This window comes from Heptranchias perlo, chromosome X, assembly GCF_035084215.1.
Source record: "Heptranchias perlo isolate sHepPer1 chromosome X, sHepPer1.hap1, whole genome shotgun sequence".
NCBI lineage: Eukaryota > Metazoa > Chordata > Chondrichthyes > Hexanchiformes > Hexanchidae > Heptranchias > Heptranchias perlo.
Window position 1 is genome coordinate 7,723,809 of NC_090370.1, and position 20,142 is coordinate 7,743,950.

The following is a 20,142-nucleotide window of genomic DNA, read 5'->3' on the forward strand; positions in this document are numbered from 1 at the left end:
TTGTAGCTTCACCAGGCTGGCACCTCATTTTTAGGTACGCCTGGTGCTGCTCCTGGCATGCTCTTCTACACGTCTCAATGAACCAAGGTTGATCCCCTGGCTTGTTGGTAATGGTAGAGTGAGGAATATGCTGGGCCATGAGGTTACAGATTGTGCTGGAATACAATTCTGCTGCTGCTGATGGCCTAGTGCCTCATGGATGCCCAGTTTTGAATCGATCCCATTTAGCACAGTGGTGCTACCACACATGTTGGATGGTGTCCTCAGTGTGAAGACGGGACTTCGTCTCCACAAGGACTGTGCAGTGTTCATTCCTACTAATACTGCCATGGACAGGTAGATTGGTGAGGACGAGGTCAAGTAGGTTTTTACCTCATGTTGGTTTGCACACCACCTGCCACAGGCCCAGTCTGGCAACTATGTCCGTCAGGACTCGTCCAGAATGAGGACTTTTTTTTTATTCGTTCATGGGATGTGGGTGTCGCTGGTGAGGCCAGCATTTATTGCCCATCCTTGAGAAGGTGGTGGTGAGCCGCCTTCTTGAACCGCTGCAATCTATGTGGTGAAGGTTCTCCCACAGTGCTATTAGGAAGGGAGTTCCAGGATTTTGACCCAATGGCGATATATTTCCAAGTCGGGTTGGTGTGTGACTTGGAGGGGAACATGCAGGTGGTATTGTTCCCATCTATCTGCTGCTCTTGTCCTTCTAGGTGGTAGAGGTCACGGGTTTGGGAGGTGCTGTCGAAGAAGCCTTGGCGAGTTTTGCAGTGCATCATATGGATGGTACACACTGCAGCCACTGTGCGCCGGTGGTGAAGGGAGTGAATGTTTCGGGTGGTGGATGGGGTGCCAATCAAGCGGGCTGCTTTATGCTGGATGGTGTCGAGTTTCTTGAGTGTTGTTCAAGCTGCACTCATCCAGGCAAGTGGAGAGTATTCCATCACACTCCTGACTCGTGCCTTGTAGATGGGGGTAAAGACTTTGGGGAGTCAGGAGGTGAGTCACTCTTGTAGCCACAGTATTTATATTGCTGGTCCAGTTAAGTTTCTGGTCAATGGTGACCCCACCCCCCCCAGGATATTAATGGTAATGCCGTTGAATGTCAAGGGGAGGTGGTTAGACTCTCTCTTGTTGGAGATGGTCATTGCCTGGCACTTGTCTAGCATGAACGTTACTTGCCACTTATGAGCCCAAGCCTGGATGTTATCCAGGTCTTGGTGCATGCGGGCTCGGACTGCTTCGTTATAGAAGCCTGGGAAGCCCTTGATTCTGCTTTCAGTTCTATTCAGGAGCTTAGCCACTGCATTGAGCTTAAACAATAAAGCTCTCATCATTGTGGTGTGAACATACGCTTCTAGACCACTTTTCCGAAAGAAATCAACATTTAATGCAGCACAGGCTCTGAGCCAAATGGCCTCCTTCTGTGCTGTTTACAATTAAATAGAATCATGGAATGGTTAACAGCATTGCTATAAATATTATAATTTAATTCTGTTTTAAGTCCATGTTTACTTTAAGTTTAGTTTTAGAAAAGAAATCCACTGGTTTGCAACTGCCACTAAACAAACTTCTCTGACGCTACATCATTTAACAGCTAAAGCCCCACTTATGTGTAATATAAAATTTAACAAGAACTGCTTGAGATAAGTTTGAAAATAAATCCTGTCACAATGTTGTTCTGTAACTAGCCACATATCTTTCAGGGCAGGAGTTGTTTAAATGGTATATAGGAGAGCTCCACCGTACAGCAGAAATCCTTGAATACAGCTTATGAAATAAAAGGTAACCGCTTTTAGAATGCTTTTTAAAAATTTATTCCTCCTCTCTGCTGAGAGCATCAACTCTTACTGGGATACAATTCCACACTCAGTACGTACACTCCAGTACCTCATCCAAGTGGCAATTGTCCACATTAGTCTCAAAAATGAGTGTTCAGAGACTAATCAACCTTGAAGAGAGGCTGCATCACAGACAAACCTGATCCCGTCCTCACCTCACTTCCACACTTTCCAGCAGTAAACCTGACTGATTTCTCTTTCTCTCTAACCTAGGGATACTTGTCGTCAACGGTAGCACTGGTAACTGAGCAGAGGCCATAGATACAACCTGGGACCTTCCTAGCTTGTATGGCTCAGAACCACCATAACTTATCTCTACACTGTAACAGAGTAATCCCACTGAAAGCTGTTTTTAGTACCACTTTTTAAACACAAGTGGTTTGCAGTAGCAATTTTATGACTTATGTTCTCTCACTGTAATACCAGTGTAAACTGAGTATGTACAAGGCTATGGTAGCATGCACTATACCCAATTATGTTTGCTTTGTGCATTTTGTCTAGGGTGCTGGTTTACCAATTTTAAACATCACTGAATCCCATTTCTCGGTTTTGAAGTGTTGATGGGTTAGGAGCAGGTAGGGGAGTTATTTTTGTAACTGTGAGCAGGTTAAGGGAAATATACCATCCCCTTGGAACACATCCCAGAGTGTTATGGTTCACTTAAAGAAAATCCTGGGAAAAGATCAATTGAAAGTTACCTCAATCTTAGCAGCATCTGAGGATAATCTGTTATTACCTGAATTAGTGCACAAAACCACAAACTGCTTACAGTGGTCTTGCGTATTTATCTTTTCTGACATATTGTCCTTCATGAAGTTCACCCACAAAACATTGTGACTATCACTAATTGTTCAGGAGATCTTGGGGGCTTCATATAAAAAGGAGTTGAAGTTAGTTAACTAAAGGACTGGCCCATTCTCAACAGGTTGACTTGGGCACATAACCCACTGTTGGATTGCACCCGTCAAACACAATCTTTTGTACACCTTGGTTCACTGTGTGGGTGAGCTCTCAGTGGGGTATTATTGCAATGTGCATTACATACATTATAGTATTAGTCAAAAGGTCTCTCATCCTTTGACTGGAAAGTCTACAAGAGATTGTCAAGTTATTGCACAACTGGGATATCTACAATACCAAAATTCCCACCTCCCTGTAAGCTTCTGATATCTACATGCACTGTAGAGTGTGTTTTTAAAAGTACATAGGAATAGCACATGTAAGGTTGAGATACTTATTCTGTACATATCATTGTGAATAGGCACAGGCACTGTACATCTGTAAAAGCAGAGCTGTTTCAGTCACAGTTTAGTTAATTTTCTTAAACATGGCAAGGAGAAAACAGAATACCAAATTCTAAGGCAAGGAAACAGTGAGGTTCCACTGAGGGGTGAGCTGTTTCCACAGTAAGAGTAAAAAAAGACAAAACACCAGAGAACTGATCACTGCACTTATTTAACTGAAGATTTTGAAACATCAGATCATGCATTGCACAACAATGCAGTGAAACCTACATACAATGCACGGTACCATTTAAGATGATATTCAATTTTACGTATTCATCAATAAAGCTGCAATGATCCCTCAGCTGATACACAGGTGTATCCTCAAATGGTTACACACACTTCAGAGACTAAAGCCTTTAATACTAAAACCCTTCTTCCACAGAATGGTGAGAACGATGAAAAACAAAGCTGTGTTATTGACAGCTTGCATCAATTTTCACTGGGATTTAGCTTTTGTGGCTGAGACCCACAAAGTCCCCAAGAAAACAGGTTTTACTGCAGTTCTGCAATAGGTGGCTGATGAAGCAAGGATACTACAGCTAAAGGCAAGTTTTATACAGGCAAGTTTTATACAGGCAGGCAAATCTTTGGTACAGGCCCTTTTATAACGGTTACCACTCAAATGACAAAGGGATATTAAAAAATAAAACAAGTAAAAGGGAATAGATGTGTTCACAAGTCCTGTAAAAGCTACATTTATATCACACCATAATCTATAGTTTAGAATCTAGTCCACATAACGTACAGTTCATTAGTTGGCGCTAACATGCTTCTACTTCCAGTAGCAATTTTCTATTTGCTTATAGGTATCTAATGCATTCAATAACTCTGCACAATAGGAATGCAGAAGTATATTAATGCATATTGCAAGTCATAAAGCACTTGGCATCAGCCTGTGCCCAATCTAATTCTGCACTTCAAAATGGATTACAAATTACAATGTCTGCTTACATACATACACACAGGCATCATAAATCAGATTAAACAGAAGAAAACATTTCAATGCTTTTTTTTGGGAGAAGCTTCTGGTTATCAATGGGTTAGAAAGTATTTAGAGGAACTGGATTTAAATTTGCTATCTTTAACAAAAATCAAAAACAGCAAATAAATTATAACCTGCAAGGTTTTACAATGCAACCTCTATTAAATCACTGAGACGGCCATGGTAATCCCAAATTTGAAGATTTCCGTGCCCAGTCCTTTGCTGAGAGCAGTGTACAAAATGGTAACTGTTCAATTTGCAATGCATTTTATGAAACCAATTTCTTTGCTTTGACAGTTCAACGAATGCTCTGTGGTGCCCAGATTGTCAGCACCTCAAACACCCGTAGCAAAAATGCCATTGGTGATTCGAATGGCTTGACAGCTATTGATGTCGTGCTGCAAAGCTGCAGCTTCGACAAGGTTTAAAAAAAAAGGGTTGTTTTGTGAGTGGATAAAAACTGCTGCCAATGTGATTAGGTTGAAAGCTGGCAGAAGTCAGCATGTGCCTGCAATGGATAGAAACCATGAAGGCAGCAAACTCATTCAATGACATATTTGCTTCGTGGTAGAATCCCACTAAAGCATAGAGGGAAACCACAGAATTAACATACAAGTCAAAAGGAAAGGAACTGGTAACACATTATGAAATTGCCACATATACACAAGTTACCCTCAAAACAGCTTTTAACCTCCAAAGCTGCAAGAAGTTTAAGGATTTTAAAAATGAGTTTCTTATATGTGATTTTGTACGTCTAATTTCAGGGCTACAGGCACAACAGTAGTACATTTTAAAAAAAAGTCCCAATTAATAGCTCCATAAACAGCAGGCAATTATGGAAACAAAATTGTGCCAGCTCAATACTAAGACAGAAATTTTCAGTCAGTAGCATATATTAAAATTCACTGGATGTAGCAATCCTTTAATTTGCCTGCAAATATTTCCCATTCTGCAGTAACAGTTCCCACAGCCCGTGACTTTGTAAAATAATCTTTTACTCTGGACTTTTAGTGTTGTAGTTTTCTGAGGCAGGTATCAGTGGCTTTCTAAACCAGATCTTGGTCTACATTTTACAAAATTCAACCCTCAGCCTCCCCATCATACTGGTTAGCAATAGTTTTACAAAACAGGAATAGAGAAGTTATATACTTAAAAACAAGCTCACAGCATTTAAAAAAAAAGTACCATCACTAATAACAGACATCAGCTACATTACATCTAAGGATTAGATTGGTGATTACACATTATTAACATCTGATGCAAAGTATAAAACTACTGTATTAGGATAGCTGTATTATGCAGAGGATAATACTAAAAACTGCAGTTAACACAAGGAGCTGGTTTAATTTGATTTTGGGACCATTTGGTTAACTTGTGATTACTTCAACATTGGGGAGGCAAAAAAGGTTCCAGTTCGATTGAAATTGATCGATGACTTGCTCTTGCTTCCAAACCTGCAAGAAATAGAAGGGTATTAATCTGGGAAGGGACATTTTGTGGCAATTGTTTACTATTTTGCACGTCAGATTTCAAGGCTATAAATTTTATCACAGGAGTAGAAAAGAACTTTAATCCTCTTAAAAGCAGTAGCAATGAGACAATTATGGCACTGAGTACACACACCATTTGTCGCTTCAAGTTGATCACCAAGCAATTTTTTAAAAAAGGGTACGTTTAGAACTTAGTCAGACCCAAATGATATAAATGTTGCACCCAACGATTCAGAATAATTATTCTTTAAACTTTCTGGTTATAAAATATTACACTGGTTTGTCAACAGGAGAAATTACAAAAACAATTCTTCACCATAATTCTAGACACCTGGAGATTAAGCTGTGTTATCTTATCGTGTGAATGTTGAATATGTTCTGTCCACTATTTTAATGGAGACATTAACCAGTTTATTTTAAACTGATTGATGTCATTGAAAAAGACCACACATTCTGCCCCAGGAAATGGCACTGCGCAGTAGAGAACACAGCTCTCCAATGCAGCACATTAGATAACACATCCTGCATAAGGGAGGGATGAGACGTAGGATTTGCGCACACAAAATTCCTAATTTCAGCCAGGTTACTACACGGAGGCACCAAATAGAAGCCAGCACTTCCACTCAGGAGAGTGCGGACATGGAGCAGCGACCGTGAAAAAGGGAGGGCAAGGGGGAAGAGAATACGGGCGAGAGGGGAGAGAGCGCACAAGCACAAGTGAGACACTCAAGGGCAAGAGAACGATATCATATCATCTCCAGTCACTTTGAAGTGGCATTGGCAGAGATGGAAAAGCAAGTCATGCACACTCTTCCCAGAGATCTGGGGAGTAATCAAAATAAAAACCGGCACCTGTAATATGGTAATTAAACAGCAGGATTCAACAATCATTTCTCACTTAAGATTCTAAAATGCAGGAGCAGATGAGACTTACTTGGGAGTGGTCTTGGTCAGACTGGATTTGACTCGTGCCGATAAGGAGCTGGACGAGGGGGTCTTGCCAATTATTTGGTGCTCAGGGGTGGTAAGTGGCCCAAGCATGCTCACTAGGGAAGAAAAATATAAATTAGAAGATGCAAAAATGAAACCCAAAATGAAATTTATATTAAGACACTTTCCATGAGTTTATGTTTAGTTACTCATTGTCTTTCTCTAGAGACCCGATATCTCAGATCTGCACTAACATTCAGAGCTGTTCGTGGGTGGCCCTAGTGTCCTGGAGCAGCTTTATTTGCAGGTAAATCTGTACTTTTGATCAGTCTGGGTCCCCCATCGACCAGGTTTGACCTAGGAGATCTGCAGTGCCTGCATACACAGCAGTACCTCACTAACTGATACTAACATTTTCTGGCTTAGGTGCAAAGTGCAGTCTGCATGCAGAGTAATATAGCTGCTCCAGGATATAAGTGGGGCATGCTATCATGTGCGTCATTGGAACAGTTCCAGAAGCTAGTGAAGACCTGGAAAGGGGAGTTTTCATGGAAGAATGAATGAAAATTCGTATCTAACAAGTTGGAGACACATTAAAAACAGATGAATACTTTCTACTTGGCCTCCCTTCTTTAGCAATGAAGATGTGGACAATATGGTTTTATCACATCAGTTACTTTGGTGAGAGGCAACATTGAGTGGAAAGTCACATATCCAGTTTGATAACCCAACGGATGTACATACAACATTGTTTTTATTTTATTACCATTGGACACTTTTTGTGGCGGTAAATTAAAAATTAAATTGCCTGCCAACTTATATGAATGCATTTGTTGTAATGATTCCATTAGTTCACTCACTAGTATAGTTTTAAGCACCATTTGACTTTGGAATTACCATAATTTGGGCTAAAATGGGACAGAATATTTAAAATGGGAGTGTGTAGAGGGTAAAATTCAAGATTCAAAACCAAGACTCGTTCTCCATGAGCAAGTGTTAAAAATACTGCACCAGTCACTTGTAGTATTAATGGGACACAGCTGCTCAATAACTAAACCCTGTCACCTAATCACTCTACCCAACCACACACAGATTACTCAAAGCAGCAGATTTAAAATAAAAATAGCTGGCACCTAGCCCAAGGCAGTGATCCAACCACTGGATCTGCCCAACACTGACCAACCAAGTAAAACTTTATTCGTTGTTTGGATATCAGAACTACTGTTGATCTACAGGTTTATAACAAAGGACTGTTAAAAGCTCTTCACTAAATGAATACACAACATACAACAAACCAAGGCTCTTCACGTGTGTCCAACATGTGCGCGCATCTCCGGACCCGATTTTTGGTAAGGAAACACCACAAAATTTCTGGAGGTTTCCTTCTCAAATTCCAGAAGAAATTCACCAATGGTTATTTAATTGGTGGAAAGAGGTAAAAATTTATTTTAAAAAAGGTCCCAACACTACCAGCTGCTACTCAAAAGAAAAAAAATTACATTTATATAGCACCATGTCACTTTTCTCAAACTTTACATGAATTACTTTGAAGTGCAGTCACTGATGTTGGTAAACAGAGCAGCCATTTTGCACATAGCTAGATCCCACAAATAACACAGAGATGATTGGTGGTGTTGGTTGAGGGAAGAATATTTGCCAGGTCACCAAGAGAACCAACTCCCTGATCTTCTTTGAATATAGTGCCACAGGATCATTTACATCCAGCTGAACACTGACGGGGCTTGGTTTAATGTCTCATCTGAAAGATGGCATCTCCAACGACATAATGGACTCAGTACTACACTAAAACGTCAGCCTAGATTAAGTGCTCAAGTCGTGCAGTGGGGCTTCAACTCGACCTCCTGACAATTGAGCCTAGCTGGAATAACACTGCTACACCATCTAAGGTTTTTTTTTGCTCCTCATGAAAAATCCATCCCATAAGTTATTTCAAGCCATCAAGCTTAAAACAAGTCAGAATGCCATTTTATCAATTTTGATAACCATAAGTATTACCTTTTACTTCAGGAGTGCTGTAAGCGTTAGAATTTTCAATGATATGATTAGGATGCACATTCTCCTGTTCCACCATCGTAAACTGGCTCCAGTATTCCACTGGCAAAGATAGGAAACGTTCAACCACCTACCAGAAAAGGAGAAGCTTTAGATGCGTTCAATTCAAAAACAGATGGACGACAAAGACTGCTTGCTACCATTTTACCTGAAAACTTCCCGTACAGCTATGGAGAACTAGCGAGACTGCAAAACAACGTGTTTACATCAGTAAATCCTAGGGCACGGGTTTTTGTTTGTGTGTGATTCACTGTTAGCTCAAGGCAAAAAAAATGTTTACGATAAGAGATCTGCTATCATGACTGTTGCTTGCAGCATGATGCACAAAGTGCCAAAATAAGATGGATTTCCAACAGGGAACACCAGAAACCCTCTTACAGTCTTGTGCCTTCAGGGAGAACTACCCAAGTTCCACTTTTTCATCTTTGTGCGTACTGTACCAGTAACAGTGTAGCTGTCCGAAAGCTTTCAGTGTACACGTTGGAGAATTTCAAATTATGGCTACCAGAAGTTTTGATCAAGAGAAGCTCTGCAACAACTTGGTTACATACCTTTGGTTGTCGTTTGGTTTCCTGCAGCATTGACATGGGGTCTGGATCAGGTGTGGAATAACCCACAACTGTAGGGCCAAAGACCTTGGCAAGGTTACTGATATCCATTTTGCAATTTGGGCTCCTAGCCACTCTAAGAAAGGGAGGAAAAATTAGGGTTTGGATCTCTATCAAACGTAGCCAACTTTTTGGTTTACTTGCACAACAAAACCAGTGAAACAAGGAAATGTTAACCAGGACTTTTCAGCAGTATAACAGTCCAGAACCATATAGTCAGTTAACAGGTGCACAGGCCACATAAACACCTACAATGCAATGAAATGCTGAGAATCAGCTGTAAACCCTTTTAAATGGTTTCAATTTAAAATGAACAATAAATGATGCCCCAGATATTGTTACACAGAACAAATTGTTTGAATATTCAAATGAAACAAAACATTTCTGAACCACTAGAACTTGTAAATTGCTAAAAAAAAAATCCAGGTTATCATAAAGCATTTTAAAGCTATGCAATTAGGACAACAAGCAACTTTAACTGCCGAACATCAAACAATCCTAGGAGAAGCTCCTAAAATAAAAAACCCACCTGCTAACAGAAACAGCCGAGCTCCCGGAGAATAACAAAACAGATAAATAATGCAGCTAGCGAACAGTAGAAGCGCGCTGGCTGACACCCACCTCTCACTCCTAGAGGCACTACTCCCCACTTCCAATAGGACACCACCAGCAGTTCTACCTGTCCATTTCATTCCCACTGGCTGATCAGCTATTTCTGAACATGACTGTTTTTTATTAATAGTACGCTGCAAACAATGCAGCTCTGCATTGGAAGCAGGAGAGGGTTGCAGTCAGGGCTTAGCCAGTCTTTCTTGGAGAAATCCAAAACAACTCTTAATAAGGCCCACAAAAGGACTCCTGAGGCTGGGTATGCCACCACTTCACCCCCAAGTCCACGAAAGGAAGAAACCAGAAGCCTCTCAAGCTACACCCCCTCCCAAGCATAGGGCACCATCCCTGCTCACCAATTCCCCAGTGCAGTGGCTACTGACACTGTTGCCTCCAATGCACCAAAGTCTCAATGCTGCATTCGCTCCCTACCCACGGTTAGCGAGATGGGTTTAAAAAAAGGGATAGAAAAAGAGAAGGAAAAATAAAAATGAGAATTAGACATTTTAAATCAAGATTCTGACCTATAAGTGTTATTCATATGCAACCCACTCACTGGTTGCGACAAATGCTGCATAAAATTGGACACTCCTGATGTAGTCAATACTCTGAACTGCAACAGATCCCAAGCCCAAACATACCTCTGTAGGTGATTCATCAGAAATGCCAAAGTGTCTCTGTTGGGCTGTGGCAGCTCACTGATAGTTTGGTACATTGCTGCAATGCTGTTATCATCATCAGGAATTTCTATAGAATGAAATATAACAGATGAAACAACCAGTGCAACAATTATACCCTTAGGTGAAGATCAGTTAGTAAGGCTGAACCTCAGTTTAACTGGTGAAATGAATTATATTTACATTTCCCATTCCCAAGAAAAAATAAATCCAGCTTCAATATATATTGCAGAATTCATCTCCCTTCAATATACTGAAACAATGATGTACTACAGTACCAGTCACACTTTTTTTTAAACCTAAAGGTAATAGTCTCACATCAGTTTTAGGCATGTCCAATAATTTGCACTCCACTCATTTCCTTAATGTTATCAGCAAACTTGCCACAAAAACAGATTTGAAAACAAATGACTCCAAGAAGGAGTAAAAAGCAAACACTTGCTGCTACTTTCCGTTTAGGACATCTGATGCTCTAAGTGGATTTACTGCTTTCCAAGGTGTTCCTATATCTAATGTTAAATTATGAAACGGTGTTACAATTGTACCAGTTAAACCAACTAAATAGTTGCCCAATTTGCTTTTTTAAAAAAAAGTGGAACCACAAGTTTTGCATTCATTTTCTCACCAGACTTTCCCCTCCGCTCCTGATGGTGATCACTGGGATGTGATTTCACAGGTGGGAGCTGCTGCACCAAAAGGCTGCTCTTCATATGCACACCTTTACAACAAATATCAGCAAGCTGTCTAACCACAGGAGGCATCACAGCCATTCCCAATCATAATACTGTTTTGGCTGATATCCATATACAGGTGCTTCCAATCAGGGGTGACAGGGCAGTGTTCAGGAGCAGGAACCTGCCTGATTGTCCCCTCGCTAACACAAAGGTGCTGAGGCTAATTGCAGTGACCGTAAGTCATTGTGGTGAGATCTGACAACATTGATTGGGCTTGAAACCTGGGAACTTCCTGGAACAGAAGTTTCATGTGTTCAAATTAACTAATCTGTAAATTCAAAGTTTATATAACACTAAATATTTTAAAGAATCAATAAGATGTTTTAAATCTCGAGCTTTGAACCGCTAAAACAGGAATGACAGTAACTAAGGCAGCACCAACTGGAATCAAATACATCCTCAAAAACACACATAGCAGCTGGATTGCCCATACTGAGGCATATCTGCACGTGCAATTATTTAACTAACTGGCTTTTCTATTCTCAATGCTCATCATTAGAACCAAAACTTACAAACCTGCTGCATTTACAAACGTTGAATACAGTTTGAAGGTCACAATGGGCTCTTTCAAATTTCTTAGAAAGTCTTTCAGAAGACCACAGATTGCATGAATGTCGTCCACTTTACTGAGCAGTGGTATGTTCTTCCCTCTCAGGAACTTCTCCTTCAGCTCTTTCACGGTGCGGTCACACCCAGAGATACGGTACAGACCAGTCTAAAGGAGACATCAGTTACTTGTACTATACAACTAAACCTAATCTATATTTTACAAACTCAAATTGAAAATATTTCTGTCAATCTTTAAACTACTTTTCAAACTATGTATTTTTCTTACAAATGGTTCAGTTAACACTCAATAGAGTCAATTTGAATTTGTTTCGCCTGACATTAACGAAGTGGCAATGGCCTCAAAATGGAGTCGGCAGCCATACCGCCCTGTTAACCCCAATGATGCGGCTGGTGCCATTTTGAAAGGGGCCTACTGCTGGACACCCAATGCGTCTGCCCAGTTCAGGCGGTAGACGTATTACGATATGCAAATCGGGGTCAAAAAGACCTGGACTGCCACTTTAGGTTGGAAATGGTCAGAGTGTGCACAGTGCAAGCTCCTATTATTGCTACGGGCAAGAGAGCCAAAGAGGCACCACAAAAATAATCTGGGCTGTTGCCACCCTGGTTGACAGGAATTACAAGCAGAAGTCAATGCTTTACCCACACAAATCTTGAATTCTACAATCTTGTAATGTGTTATTAAAAACCCTTCAGTATATACTAGTGTGAGGAAAAGAAAATGAGAATGATAAACTGCTTGAAAATTGAACACCTAAACACAGAAATGTTTAGAGACACTCCAGTTTTATAAATTCAAACCAAGACTATAGTCAGAGAATTAATAATGAAAGGTTTCATCTTTCAGAAAATCAGTCCTACCTCAGATAAGCCTCTTTGCTCAATTTCATTGATACAATGCACCACAATGGATGGGATCATAGGTGATGTATGAGATGTGAAGTCTGCCAACACTCCCTGGAAGCAACACAAATAAAGTGAACAGTATTCCAAAAGAACTTCCATATACATTCAGAACTACCTAATAAGACTGCTTACTTGGACATTTCATTCACAAAGTAACTGTTTACACCCAAATAGATGATTTGATAAACTATGGAAACCATTTATCACAAAGAAAATATAAATGCAACATTAAAAAAAAGGACAATTTTGTACCTCTACCCTGCATTTGTTTACACTGCAAATAGCTGCTCATCTTTGTGTTTGAGTATGGGTTTGTTGACACTAACCTGGACTAAGAATTTCTACTCAACATTAGTTCCTGTTGTACTCTCATTTCAAAATGCTTCACTGACCATTTCTGCTGCCTGAAGTCTATTCCACAGATTTCCAGACTGTCTCCGTAAATCTTACCTCTCCAATTTTTACAGGTGTTCCTGACAAGGTTGGGATACAGGGGAGTGGACAGCGATCCCTGCATTCAGGGTGAGACACAATTCTGCAGTCTCGGCACTTCAAGGCCAACTTCCCAAATTTGATCCTTTTGCCACAAGGTATGCATGACTCAGGTTTTATAACCTACAAACAAAAAAGACAAATAGATTAGTACCTGGAGCATTGCAGTACTATCACAGGGTGATGGGAACTAGGTTTGAGGTCACAGTGCCACACACTTGCGCTTGCTACAGGTAATACAATGAGGGAGAATCAACCCAATCTTATCTTACACACCTCCAAGCAGTCTATTCAGAGAAATGCGGGTGAAAGCCTGGGATGACGGGCCACCCATTATTTTATATTGGGCCCCAAAGCTTTGGGCCATGCTCGGTTTGCATATGAGGCCTAAGCCCACGGGCTGCCCTCTGCCTGCGTACAGGGCCCAGGAGAACATGAATAGAAGCCTTGTTCTCAACTAAAAAAATTAAATAACTTCAAGACATTAAGTACCCCAGACAAATCCCAGGAAACATTGAGACAAACAAAAATTGCAGCCAAAAGCTTCTGTACAGAAAAGGTGAAACACTACTACCAAAGATTGCAGCAATGTAGAAATTAAATTGAACAGAGTAAAAATCAGAAATACCGTTTTAGAGACAAACTCGTGAGTCCTCATCCCTCCATTACTCTGAGGTGTACTACACTGATCAGATCTACTGGCTGCTGATGGCGTGCTAGAGGGAGTGTCCGAAATGGCATCAAGATCCTGTCCTTTTAGATTTGCTGAAGAAAAGAAATTGGAAATGATGTAAAGTCATAGACAATTTAAATTGCTGCTGGACAGGGAGTACAGTTCAAATACACTCAAAACATAGTCAGTCAACTATATTTGGTCAAGATTCAAATGTAGACAATTGTCTATATTTACTGGTGATCAAATAGGCCACCCAGTAATTCAATTTTCAGCGATTATTAAACTCAATAAAACCAAGTAAAACACAAAGACATTTGATCAGAAGCAAAATTTGTCAAAAATTCTGAGCTAACAGTTTTGCCTTCACTATTAATTAACCCTACTTTATTATCAAAAGACAGTCTGGCAAATTCCCAATTTGTGAGTAAGAGAGAGAGAGAGAGACTAAGTGAGAACAAATCTGTGTCCCAGTTGCTGTATAGTGGCTGCACAGCAGGATCATCACTAGCCTGGCAGGTCTCCAGCCTTTCCTCGCCACAGGATGTGTGGTAAGAGGAGATAACAGGGCAAGCAAGAGAAAAAGGTACAATTACCAAATTTATGTATAAACCCATACTGATACAACTAAGCAGAGGGAATATTGACCTATGCTCAAGCAAAGTATTCTGCATTTCCATGACAACTACACTGAGAACTATCCTATACGCTATTGCAATCATTATAGAAGAGAGTCAAGCCCATTTGTTTCCAAGCTGGATGCCTGTGAATCCAACAGCAGAATGGAACGATGGAAATGAGGCGAGTCTGGGCAAATGAGCAGTAAAGTAAGTAGATCCAACGTGGCAGGTGCACTCCCATCTTCCAAACTGGCTCCTCTCCCACCCCAAGTTAAACAGAAAGCAAGTGTTTTCTGATTAGGATTAATTTGATGAATTTGTGCTGCAATCTTTCCATTAAGGAGCATATTTCTAACCAGGTTTGCTGAAGCCCATTTAAAATTACCTGTAAATTTTAAAATCAAGCTTTCAGTCTCATGTTTAAAAATGAGTGTCCGGGTCCCCCACCCCCCAAACAGCTCAGCTGGTCAAGATGGCATGTAGCTGAGCCAGGTAGACCAGGAAAGCACCCAAGTTCAATATTGGCCTGTGCCAAGTTAGCTGACTTCAGGACAATGGCAGTGGCTGCAAATGGCCTCAGTCCCCCTCCCCCCCTCCACAACAAACTGAAGGATAGAAAGCCGTGCAGAATTCCCATTCCAGATATATACAGTGACCCCTCCGGATTGGAAGAGCACATGTAGATGTCAGGACAGGATGGGGCAGGGTTGACTGCGATGCCTTCTTGTTCAGCCTGCTGCCCCTCAATATCCAGGTTCACCCTTAAAAAAAAAGCCAGAGAATGGCATCCATGGAACCATAGCCCAGTACGGAGTCAATGCCTTCAAGAAAGAGGTGGGGGGAAATGGGACAGGGGTGTTGGGGAGAATCCAAATGGGTCAGTATTATATAGTAATCCTTCAGCCCAGTACCAACAGCAATACTAGATTCTCAAAATACCTGCAACAAATAATTTCTGAAATATTTTGCAAAACTGAAGCCAAACCCTCACAACCAACAACCTTGCTGCCAATTTCCATCTTGTGTACCGATTTCCAAGACTAACCACAGGAGGCAAGACCTCAGCTTTTTGTCAATGGAGCTCACCCGTTCGCCGCCTGCTTCTTGTCCAGTAGGGCACAGCCTCGATTGTAGAAACTGCCTCGATTGGCCCGCCATTATTAGGCAATGTCAGAGTGGTTTTAGCCACTATGGAGTCATTTCCCTGAAAAGGTAACCAAGACAATCAGCAACGTCTTGACAATATTCCCATACTCACAGAACATTATCTTTCCTCTTCTCCTGCACTCCTCTGCCACCACCACCCCCCCCCCCCCCAACCCCTTATTAGGAAAACGCAATGCACACATTTCTTCTGTAAAACCTCAACCTGTAAAGCTTTAAGAACTTGATTCCTTGGTTTAACTTCTTAAGCTTCATTGAACTGGTAGAGAACCAACAAAATAGCTCTTGTCGGGGAGTCAACAAGGTTTAACTCCTCCGCTAATTAGGATTGATCTTTAGTTGGAACCAGAAAAAGTTGAGATTTGAGAGAACAAGAATCTTCCACTGCAGCTACATGAAGGCATTGCTCACCAAGGGAGCTGTTGCAGCTCATGAAATGGAACTTGGGTCTTTCAAAATGTAGTCTGATTGGCTAAAACCCAACCCTGAAGGCCAGTTTCTTTAGACATTTAAAAGCAAGACGGTGATGTAATTGCATTATAAATCTAATCAAGTCACTCTGATGCATCTTTAAACTGTGAAAACTGGAAGATTGCCAACGAGTGTATTTGTTTGCAGTCCACAAAGCAATACAATGCCCAGACAAGTGAACTCATTGTAATAGGAGCTGGGTGGTGCAGTGGGTTAGACACTGGCCTTTCACTTGTTGGTGACACTTGGAGTTAAAGCACTAAAGTGGGAGATTTCAAATGGCAGGCTGCAGTTGTTTCTGGATCCCAGAACCTTTTTGTGGACTGCACAGGATTCCGAGGTGGGGGTCAATCAACTTTTGTCCTGCCCATGGACCTCTTTCATTTCTGATGGCCAATCACCTAAGTGAAAGTGAGCAACCATTGACTAGTCAGAAATGAAAGAGCTCCTGTAGCAGGAAGAAAAAGCTCGTCGTCATTGTCAAACACCTGATTTACTCAGTAAGACTAGCGACAGTAAGTATAACCAACTAATCCTGTCTTACCAATATAATCCCTTGGAGTCAGTTATAGCAACATTTAAATTGGTCTAGTACAAAAGTTAACAGTGATTTCTTTTTTGTAAAGAAATTGAATTTTTTTTCGGCAATGGACGGAAATGAATGTATATATAGCATTAAACCAACACAGCAGTTGAAATAACACTACCCTTCAGTTATGGTCTAGCGAATGTTTAGAGCAGGTCCCATATTAGTAACATCGATGACTGAGGTAATTGGACCTTGTCGGAACATAACTGAACCCCTGTACTAGAACCCCAGAGCCTGTCACCTGACTGTACCTGGGACAATGAACAGTTTATTTTTGCAAACACATGCACATGGGGGAAGGAGGGGGAAAAGAGTTACATGGCAGCAAAGCAATTCAGTCGCATGCAGCTCAGGTAGCTGATCCCCATTCCAGAATAGATACTTCAAATGATGTCTAAATTGTACTACTCTCATACACAAATATACTGATATTATTCCTTTATCATACTTCTCACATTGCTTTTGGAACTGGCCAGCATTGAAGGAAACAGGTATTTGTATCAGAAACAGACACTCCCCACAATAGCTGTCCTTTTTGAGTTCCATTTTAAAAAAAAATTCATTCATGGGATATGGGCGACACTGGCAAGGACAGCTATTTGTTGCCCATCCCTAATTGTCCTAGAGAAGGTGGTGGTGAGCCGCCTTCTTGAACCACTGCAATCCGTGTGGTGAAGGTTCTCCCACGGTGCTGTTAGGTAGGGAGTTCCAGGATTTTGACCCAGCGACGATTGAAGGAACGGCAATATATTTCCAAGTCGGGATGGTGTGTGACTTGGAGGGGAACGTGCAGGTGGTGTTGATCCCATGTGCCTGCTGCCCTTGTCCTTCTAGGTGGTAGAGGTCACAGGTTTGGGAGGTGTTGTCGAAGAAGCCTTGACGAATTGCTGCAGTGCATCCTGTGGATGGTACACCCTGCAGCCACGGTGTGCCGGTGGTGAAGGGAGTGAATGTTTAGTGGTGGATGGGGTGCCAATCAAGCGGGCTGCTTTGTCCTGGATGGTGTCGAGCTTCTTGTGTTGTTCGAGCTGCACTCATCCAGGCAAGTGGAGAGTATTCCATCACACTCCTGACTTGTGCCTTGTAGATGGTGGAAAGGCTTTGGGGAGTCAGGAGGTGAGTCACTCGCCACAGAATACCCAGCCTCTGACCTGCTTTTGTAGCCACTGTATTTATGGGGTCTGTCCAGTTAAGTTTCTGGTCAATGGTGACCCCCAGGATGTTGATGGTGGGGGATTCGGCAATGGTAATGCCGTTGAATGTCAAGGGGAGGTGGTCAGATTCTTGTTGGAGATGGTCATTGCCTGGCACTTGTCGGGCACGAATGTTACTTGCCACTTACCAGCTCAAGCCTGAATGTTGTCCAGGTCTTGCTGCACGCGGGCACGGACTGCTTCATTATCTGAGGGGTTGCGAATGGAACTGAACACTATGCAATCATCAGCGAACATCCCCATTTCTGACCTTATGATGGAGGGAAGGTCATTGATGAAGCAGCTGAAGGTGGTTGGGCCTAGGGCACTGCCCTGAGGAACTCCTGCAGCAATGTCCTGGGGCTGTGATGATTGGCCTCCAACAACCACTACCATCTTCCTTTGTGCTGGGTATGACTCCAGCCACTGGAGAGTTTTCCCCCTGATTCCCATTGACTTCAATTCTACTAGGGCTCCTTGGTGCCACACTCAGTCGAATGCTGCCTTGATGTCAAGGCCATCACTCTCACCTCACCTCTGGAATTCAGCTCTTTTGTCCATGTTTGGACCAAGGCTGTAATGAGGTCTGGAGCTGAGCGGTCCTGGCGGAACCCAAACTGAGCATCGGTGAGCATGTTATTGGTGAGTACGTGCCGCTTGATAGCACTGTCGACGACACCTTCCATCACTTTGCTGATGATTGATGGGGCGGTAATTGGCTGGATTGGATTTGTCCTGCTTTTTGTGGATAGGACATATCTGGGCAATTTTCCACATTGTCGGGTAGATGCCAGTGTTGTCGCTGTACTGGAACAGATTGGCTAGAGGCGCGGCTAGTTCGGGAGCACAATTCTCCTGCACTACAGCCGGCATGTTGTCGGTGCCCATAGCCTTTGTTGTACATTTTACATTTAATCAAAGAATAGTTGCATTTAATCAAAGAAAAGTTGCTTAACTACTACAAAATTGATACAGCCAACTGTTCAATATTACATTAGTCACTAATGCCCACCTTTTCAATTGATCGTGACCGTTTAGCTGGTGCTGGCTGGACATCAATAAGGACTCTGGAAGAACGCTGGAAACAAACATGCAAAACTATTTACACACCTGGACAAAATTGATTGCACAGCCAATACTAAATCAATCAGTAAGGAATCTAGTACACTAACACTGTTTTGTATTAGCATTATAAATTGAAGTGCTTTCAGGTTAGGTAAAATGGTACCATGTTCTACAGCCATTAGTGAATTTGTAATCAGGGAGATGGCAGATTATATTATCCATGTTCTTTAATCCAGGTATAAACAGACTCCATTTACTGTGTACCAGAAACTCCTTACTGAAAAGTGAATCCAGTCTAAAAAAGCAGATTTTTACATCAAGAACAACGGAAAACAAATTTTCTTATAAAAACTTGAGAACATGGAATGAAAAGGGCCATTCATCTCATCAAGCCCACTCTTCAACTTCATCACAGTGACAGGTAACATGATCCAGCTCGACCCCAATAAAGGAGTTTAACAAGCTATCAGTTTATACAAATGATTTTCGACTGGCATGATTACAATACTAATTTCCATGGAAATGTGTTGCAACAAAACAGTTGCAAGATCAGCAGGGGAATTCTTTAGCTTATATGAAGGAAGCAATTACCCCATAAACACAGAAGGAATACACAGAGGGGCTTGTTTACTTTGTTTATCATTCTTTTAACAAGTACCATGCAAATATGTACATCCAAGTTGAATTACATTGACTTCATACCCTCGGCCGTGTGGTAGTATCCATTGTCTTATGAACTAGGACCATTCCTGCCGACTGCACTAATGTGCTCAGAACTGAGCCATAAATAACTTGTGCAAGAAAGTATGAAACCTACTCTTTTTTCTCTTTTCTTTAACTTGACAGTCCTCACAATGGAGGAATCCCAGTCCTGCATCAAGAAAAAGACAATGGTTTAATCTCTCAGCAACAGTCAAAAAGCTACAACAAAAGAAAAAGTTCAATCCTAAACATCTTTCCAAAAGATTCCCTGATAACGCTTTTCAATTTAGACACAAATGCAAGGTTTTCTGCATTAGTAAAGTTTCAGGTGAACCAGCCAGTCATTCATGCATCGAACCACCGTGTCCATGTAACATCAAGTTGAAATGGTACACTCTGAACTCTAAGGGCATTTGGACCTCGTTATTTAAGGCATTTGTCTCCTCGTCCCTTCATTGCAATCTCCACAT

General features: G+C 41.5%; 1 protein-coding gene across 1 annotated transcript in view; it reads right to left on the reverse strand.

Moving 5' to 3' along the window:
- Window positions 1-3,154: 3,154 nt before the first annotated feature.
- racgap1 (Rac GTPase activating protein 1) overlaps window positions 3,155-20,142 on the reverse strand; it is a 28,802-nt gene continuing 11,814 nt past the window's right edge. Inside the window, exons 6-17 of the mRNA XM_067976669.1 lie at window positions 19,788-19,841; window positions 18,918-18,983; window positions 15,575-15,692; window positions 13,824-13,960; window positions 13,154-13,318; window positions 12,659-12,754; window positions 11,744-11,942; window positions 10,458-10,563; window positions 9,151-9,283; window positions 8,543-8,669; window positions 6,531-6,642; window positions 3,155-5,560 (exon numbers count right to left, since the gene is read on the reverse strand). Coding sequence (XP_067832770.1) covers window positions 5,485-5,560; window positions 6,531-6,642; window positions 8,543-8,669; window positions 9,151-9,283; window positions 10,458-10,563; window positions 11,744-11,942; window positions 12,659-12,754; window positions 13,154-13,318; window positions 13,824-13,960; window positions 15,575-15,692; window positions 18,918-18,983; window positions 19,788-19,841 — 1,389 coding nt within the window. The 3' untranslated portion in view covers window positions 3,155-5,484. The remainder of the gene's footprint in view (window positions 5,561-6,530; window positions 6,643-8,542; window positions 8,670-9,150; window positions 9,284-10,457; window positions 10,564-11,743; window positions 11,943-12,658; window positions 12,755-13,153; window positions 13,319-13,823; window positions 13,961-15,574; window positions 15,693-18,917; window positions 18,984-19,787; window positions 19,842-20,142) is intronic.